Genomic DNA, 7,500 nt, shown 5'->3' with positions numbered 1-7,500 from the left:
AGTATGATGAAGTAGAGCATTAACCCATTAAGACCTATCTATCTATAATTAAGGCAGATTACATTTTTTTTTTCTAAATCCTAAAGGTCATTACACACCGGCGAATATGCGAATATACGCAAGACTTTATAAGGTTTTAAAAAAGAACTTATTTATTCGCATGAAGAATTCGCCCCGGTGTGTAAGGACCTTAACGCTTAAAAAAATATACATATTCAAAGATTTGCACACATTTTCACAATAAAAAAAAAATAGCAGATCTACAAGCTCGATGCCGCGCTATGAGCTTGTAGATCTGCTATTTTTGAATAGCCAAAGTAATGGTAAAAGATAGATACAAGGTTTCTACCCAACAGCAACGATATAGAAATATCTGATCCTCAAGCCCAATCTACAAGCTCACATAGCCGATGTTCAAGCTGACATACAAGCTCTCAACGCGCCATACTGTGACACGTTGTGAGCTTGTAGATCTGCTACTTTTGTGTGACACTGTCATACAACGAAGTATAGGCCATTCATTTACAAAAACACACACATAGACAAAGTTGCAACATGGAGATGTGTGTTTTCACTGGACACAAAGTGCTGATTTATAAATCATCTGGAGGAGGACTAACAGGGAGGAGAGAGAGAGAGAAGTGTCAGCTCTCTGCAGTGAGGCTGTGCAGGTACGGTGCAGAGTTATACAGTGAGGCTGTGCAGGTACAGTGCAGAGTTATACAGTGAGGCTGTGCAGGTACGGTGCAGAGTTATACAGTGAGGCTGTGCAGGTACGGTGCAGAGTTATACAGTGAGGCTGTGCAGGTACGGTGCAGAGTTATACAGTGAGGCTGTGCAGGTACGGTGCAGAGTTATACAGTGAGGCTGTGCAGGTACGGTGCAGAGTTATGCAGTGAGGCTGTGCAGGTACAGTGCAGAGTTATACAGTGAGGCTGTGCAGGTACGGTGCAGAGTTATGCAGTGAGGCTGTGCAGGTACGGTGCAGAGTTATACAGTGAGGTTGTGCAGGTACGGTGCAGAGTTATGCAGTGAGGCTGTGCAGGTACGGTGCAGAGTTATGCAGTGAGGCTGTGCAGGTACGGTGCAGAGTTATGCAGCGTTAACTCAGCAGAGATGAATGGTGTGAATGTGCACATTCATCACATTGGGCTTTAGATGATGATTTTATACTCAGCCAGCCAGGGGGGGGCTGGGGGGGCGGTGGGATGGGATGGGACGGGGGGCTTTAAGGGACGGGTGGCTGTATGGGACGGGGGGGCAGGGACACTGTGAGACGTCCTCCCTGTCACCCTGTTATAATGTGACAGCAGGGTTACAGTCTCTCTATAGTCTGTCCTGCCTGTCCAAAACGCTGCTCTGATGAGCTTCAGACATGGCTCTGGATGGGTGCCATTTTACTCCTCCTTTCCTCTCTCCTCTCCTTTCCTCTCTCCTCTCCTTTCCTCTCTCCTCTCCTTTCCTCTCTCCTCTCTCCTTTCCTCTGGCTGCCAGTACAGTTTAGTTTAGAGTTGCTTTTAAAGGGATAGTTCACCATGGTTCTCCATGGATTAGTCACCTCATGGAGACTTGACTTCATGGATATGTTTTAGTTTTTGTCTCATTACTAAGACAATAATGTGATGACCAGCGGACCGGTAGGAGACACAAAGGAGACTTTGTGTCTCCTACCGGGACCGCTGCTGGTCATCAAATTATTTATTGTCTTAGGAATGAGACAAAAACTAAAACATATCCATGAATTACAAGTCTCCATGAGGTGAATAATCCATAGGGAAAAAAAGTAATTTTGGGGGTGAACTATTCCTTTAAGATTCTCCTGCTTGTATATAAACCTCTTATTGGGTTGCACCAGTGATCTGTGAGATCTGATGTCAGACTGTGTCCTATTAGGAGACCATTTAGTGTTTTTCCAACATCACAAAAACAGCCATCTTCCAAAGCAGGAATATTTCTAAAATCAGATCATGTATTTCATTCAGCGATGCACAAACCCTTATTCATGCCTTTGTCACAAACCACTCAAATTCACTTTTTTCTGGACTCCCCAAAAAGTCAATCAATCGCCTTCAACTCATTCAAAATACAGCAGCAAGAGTTCTTACAAGAACCAGGAGATATGACCACATCACCCTGTGAACATAACGTAACCCTGTGTTTAGCCTGGTGAAGATATGACCACATCACCCTGTGAACATAACGTAACCCTGTTGTTAGGACCAGTTTATAATATCAGTGTACAGAGATATATAGTATAATGTGTGTATATACAGTTCTTTCTTTGATTTGTATTCATTTAATGGAATTCCTGCAATGTATTAATCCAATGTGTAATATGTCTGACAGTCCTTATCAGCTAGTAGAATTCCACTTCACTGTCTCCTCCTTTCTCCTGTCTTGTGATAATAAAGTGCTTGGTAGAGGGGAGGATGCGCCATTGTAAGTTGGGATCGTGTTCAGTGAGATACATGGTCGTTTACAATCCTCGTACGAGTAAAAGAGATCTCGTGTGTCACGTTGTATTCTTCATCTGTGTGTGATTAACAGCAAGGGGGTTTAAGATTACGATCAAGAACCTATCACCTGTGTTTAGCCTGGTGAAGATATGACCACATCACCCTGTGAACATAACGTAACCCTGTGTTTAGCCTGGTGAAGATATGACCACATCACCCTGTGAACATAACGTAACCCTGTGTTTAGCCTGGTGAAGATATGACCACATCACCCTGTGAACATAACGTAACCCTGTGTTTAGCCTGGTGAAGATATGACCACATCACCCTGTGAACATAACGTAACCCTGTGTTTAGCCTGGTGAAGATATGACCACATCACCCTGTGAACATAACGTAACCCTGTGTTTAGCCTGGTGAAGATATGACCACATCACCCTGTGAACATAACGTAACCCTGTGTTTAGCCTGGTGAAGATATGACCACATCACCCTGTGAACATAACGTAACCCTGTGTTTAGCCTGGTGAAGATATGACCACATCACCCTGTGAACATAACGTAACCCTGTGTTTAGCCTGGTGAAGATATGACCACATCACCCTGTTCTTGCTTCATTGCACTGGCTACCAGTGGCGTTCAGAATTGATTTTAAAATGTCATTGTTTGTTTTTAAAGCACTGAACGGACTTGCTCCTATTTATATGTTTGACCTCCTGTCTCCTCACATAATATTGGTGGGGACTGCGTTTGCCCCAACTGCCACTCACTGCACTAACTTAGCCCGCCAGCCCCGCCCCCTTGTGCCTTCAACGGCATGGTAGAAGCGGGTTCGCTTCATTGCTAGGGCTCCATTTCTGTGGAACCAACTTCCACTACAAATTAGACACAGGCCACTTCAGTCCCGCTTTTAAAAGTCTTTTAAAAACTCATTACAACAGATTGATTGGTCAGCTAGTTTTCTGCTTTCACTCTTATTTTTGGTCTTATTCGAGTATTGTTCCTTTGTTTTTAAATGTCCTTCAATGAATTGCTTTTATATTTCCTGTTTGTTTTGTATGTGAAGCACTTTGTAAACCTGTTATTGAAAAGTGCTATATAAATAAAGTTTATTATATTATAATGTAACTTTACTTGACCTCTCTCTCTCTCTAGGTACTGTGGTGAGCTGTCCTCTCTAGCGGTCACCAGTCAGACCAACATGTTGGAGGTGAAGTTCCACTCAGACGAAGCCTTCACAGATAAAGGGTTCCACGCCGAGTACAGCGCCTTCGACCCGTCCAACCGTGAGTTAAAAAAAAACACTTCAACCTTTTTATTAATCCAGTGTGTGTCAAATAGTGAAAAAAACAGATCTAAAAGTCTGACGAGTTGTTGCTTGTCAATCTGCTATTTTGGCCGGATGTTTGCCTATACTTTGGCAGAGCTGTTCACCTACTTTTCGGTCAAATGTTTGCTTGTTTTCACCCAAACGTTCTCATATTCTGGTCGAACGTAACCCTGTGTTTAGCCCGGTGAACATGACGTAACCCTGTGTTTAGCCTGGTGAACATAACGTAACCCTGTGTTTAGCCTGGTGAACGTAACCCTGTGTTTAGCCCGGTGAACATAACGTAACCCTGTGTTTAGCCTGGTGAACATGACGTAACCCTGTGTTTAGCCTGGTGAACATGACGTAACCCTGTGTTTAGCCTGGTGAACATAACCCTGTGTTTAGCCTGGTGAACATGACGTAACCCTGTGTTTAGCCTGGTGAACATGACGTAACCCTGTGTTTAGCCCGGTGAACATGACGTAACCCTGTGTTTAGCCTGGTGAACATGACGTAACCCTGTGTTTAGCCTGGTGAACATGACGTAACCCTGTGTTTAGCCTGGTGAACATGACGTAACCCTGTGTTTAGCCTGGTGAACATGACGTAACCCTGTGTTTAGCCTGGTGAACATGACGTAACCCTGTGTTTAGCCCGGTGAACATGACGTAACCCTGTGTTTAGCCTGGTGAACATGACGTAACCCTGTGTTTAGCCTGGTGAACATAACCCTGTGTTTAGCCTGGTGAACATGACGTAACCCTGTGTTTAGCCTGGTGAACATAACCCTGTGTTTAGCCTGGTGAACATGACGTAACCCTGTGTTTAGCCTGGTGAACATGACGTAACCCTGTGTTTAGCCCGGTGAACATGACGTAACCCTGTGTTTAGCCTGGTGAACATGACGTAACCCTGTGTTTAGCCTGGTGAACATGACGTAACCCTGTGTTTAGCCTGGTGAACATGACGTAACCCTGTGTTTAGCCTGGTGAACATGACGTAACCCTGTGTTTAGCCTGGTGAACATGACGTAACCCTGTGTTTAGCCCGGTGAACATGACGTAACCCTGTGTTTAGCCCGGTGAACATGACGTAACCCTGTGTTTAGCCCGGTGAACATGACGTAACCCTGTGTTTAGCCCGGTGAACATAACGTAACCCTGTGTTTAGCCTGGTGAACATGACGTAACCCTGTGTTTAGCCTGGTGAACATAACCCTGTGTTTAGCCTGGTGAACATGACGTAACCCTGTGTTTAGCCTGGTGAACATGACGTAACCCTGTGTTTAGCCCGGTGAACATGACGTAACCCTGTGTTTAGCCTGGTGAACATGACGTAACCCTGTGTTTAGCCCGGTGAACATGACGTAACCCTGTGTTTAGCCTGGTGAACATGACGTAACCCTGTGTTTAGCCCGGTGAACATGACGTAACCCTGTGTTTAGCCTGGTGAACATGACGTAACCCTGTGTTTAGCCTGGTGAACATGACGTAACCCTGTGTTTAGCCTGGTGAACATGACGTAACCCTGTGTTTAGCCTGGTGAACATAACGTAACCCTGTGTTTAGCCTGGTGAACATGACGTAACCCTGTGTTTAGCCTGGTGAACATGACGTAACCCTGTGTTTAGCCTGGTGAACATGACGTAACCCTGTGTTTAGCCTGGTGAACATGACGTAACCCTGTGTTTAGCCTGGTGAACATGACGTAACCCTGTGTTTAGCTGGTGAACATAACGTAACCCTGTGTTTAGCCTGGTGAACATGACGTAACCCTGTGTTTAGCCTGGTGAACATGACGTAACCCTGTGTTTAGCCTGGTGAACATGACGTAACCCTGTGTTTAGCCTGGTGAACATGACGTAACCCTGTGTTTAGCCCGGTGAACATGACGTAACCCTGTGTTTAGCCTGGTGAACATGACGTAACCCTGTGTTTAGCCCGGTGAACATGACGTAACCCTGTGTTTAGCCCGGTGAACATGACGTAACCCTGTGTTTAGCCCGGTGAACATGACGTAACCCTGTGTTTAGCCCGGTGAACATGACGTAACCCTGTGTTTAGCCCTGGTGAACATGACGTAACCCTGTGTTTAGCCCGGTGAACATGACGTAACCCTGTGTTTAGCCTGGTGAACATGACGTAACCCTGTGTTTAGCCTGGTGAACATGACGTAACCCTGTGTTTAGCCTGGTGAACATGACGTAACCCTGTGTTTAGCCTGGTGAACATGACGTAACCCTGTGTTTAGCCTGGTGAACATGACGTAACCCTGTGTTTAGCCTGGTGAACATGACGTAACCCTGTGTTTAGCCCGGTGAACATGACGTAACCCTGTGTTTAGCCTGGTGAACATGACGTAACCCTGTGTTTAGCCCGGTGAACATGACGTAACCCTGTGTTTAGCCTGGTGAAAGAGGTGGAAAGTGGAAGAGCCAATCGGTGTCTGCGCTCAGGGCCCTGTGTCTGTGATTGGCGAACGATGCCGATTGGCTCTTCCACTTTTTGTTTTCTGCAAAAACACACGCGCGCGCACACACACACACACACACACACACACACACACACACACACACACACACACACACACACACACACACACACACACACACACACACACACACACACACACACACACACACACACACACACACACACACACACACACACACACACACACGCATTGTGGAGCATTTTCAGTACTTGTACTTCTACTGCACTACATCTCTGAGGAACATATAGTACTTTTATTCCACTACAATTATTTGAAAACTTTAGTTACTAGTTACTTAGCAGATATAATTTTTTATATTATAAAACATACATTAACCACTTTAGCCCTGTTTTATACCTAGGCTATTTGAAAATAGCTGATCTACAAGCTCACAACACGTCACATCGTGGCGCGTTGTGAGCTTGTAGATCTGCTATTTTCAAACATTGTAGTACTTTTACTTTGATACTTGAAGTATATTTTGATGCCAATACTTTAGTACTTTTACTCAAGTAACATTTTTTAACACAGGCCTTTTACCTATAACAGAGTATTTCTACATTGCGGTATTGATACTTTTACTCAAGTAAAAAATATGAGTTACTCCACCACTGGTGACACGAGCGTGAGGACAGAGCGGGACGGGACGCCGTTTATCCAGTGTCCCGTATGAGACGCCGTTTATCCAGTGTCCCGTATGAGACGCTGGCATTGGTGTCTCTTAACGGATCACATGATGACACGTGGAAGCTCCACCAATCACCAGAGAGCTGCTTTATTGGCTCCATTTTATTTGCTGCTGTCAGCCAGTCAGTCAGTGAGAGGGTCTCTCTCTCTCTGTCTCGCTCTCTCTCGCTGTCTCTCTCTCTCTCTCTCTCTCTCTCTCTCTCTCTCTCTCTCTCTCCTCCCCTGGCTAGCAGGCCAGGTTCTGCCCCTCCCCCGGCCGACCCAAATGGATTTATAATGTCTCTGATCAACAGGGAACAGTAAATGGCAGCGTGACGGATGGCTGAATAGATGCTGTCACTGCCTGCCTGCCGCTCGCATCCCCATGTCACCCCTTCTCTCTCTCTCTCTCTCTGTTTGTCCTCCTCTCTCTCCCTCCCTCCCTCTCTCTCTCTCTCTCCCCCCCTCTCTCTCTCTCTGTTTGTCCTCCTCTCTCTCCCCCCTCTCTCTCTCTCTTGTTTTTGTCACACTCTGTCGTTCTTTCTTTTCTCTCCCTCTACCCTTTGCTCACTA

General features: G+C 45.6%; 1 protein-coding gene and 1 pseudogene across 2 annotated transcripts in view; both read left to right on the top strand.

The window, feature by feature from the left end:
- The window catches only part of LOC308084327 (protein NLRC3-like), a 297,537-nt pseudogene that overhangs the window by 148,160 nt on the left and 141,877 nt on the right, over window positions 1–7,500 (top strand). The window lies entirely within an intron of this gene.
- st14 (ST14 transmembrane serine protease matriptase) overlaps window positions 1–7,500 on the top strand; it is a 56,832-nt gene that overhangs the window by 31,271 nt on the left and 18,061 nt on the right. The window contains exon 11 of the mRNA XM_080427176.1: window positions 3,612–3,782. Within this exon, the coding sequence (XP_080283302.1) occupies window positions 3,612–3,782 (171 nt within the window). The remainder of the gene's footprint in view (window positions 1–3,611; window positions 3,783–7,500) is intronic.

Source organism: Gymnoscopelus braueri (assembly GCF_963280865.1).
Source record: "Gymnoscopelus braueri genome assembly, chromosome: 4".
Classification (NCBI taxonomy): Eukaryota; Metazoa; Chordata; class Actinopteri; order Myctophiformes; family Myctophidae; genus Gymnoscopelus; species Gymnoscopelus braueri.
Note: the sequence above shows the minus strand (reverse complement) of the source record. Positions and strands in the feature narration are given on the sequence as shown.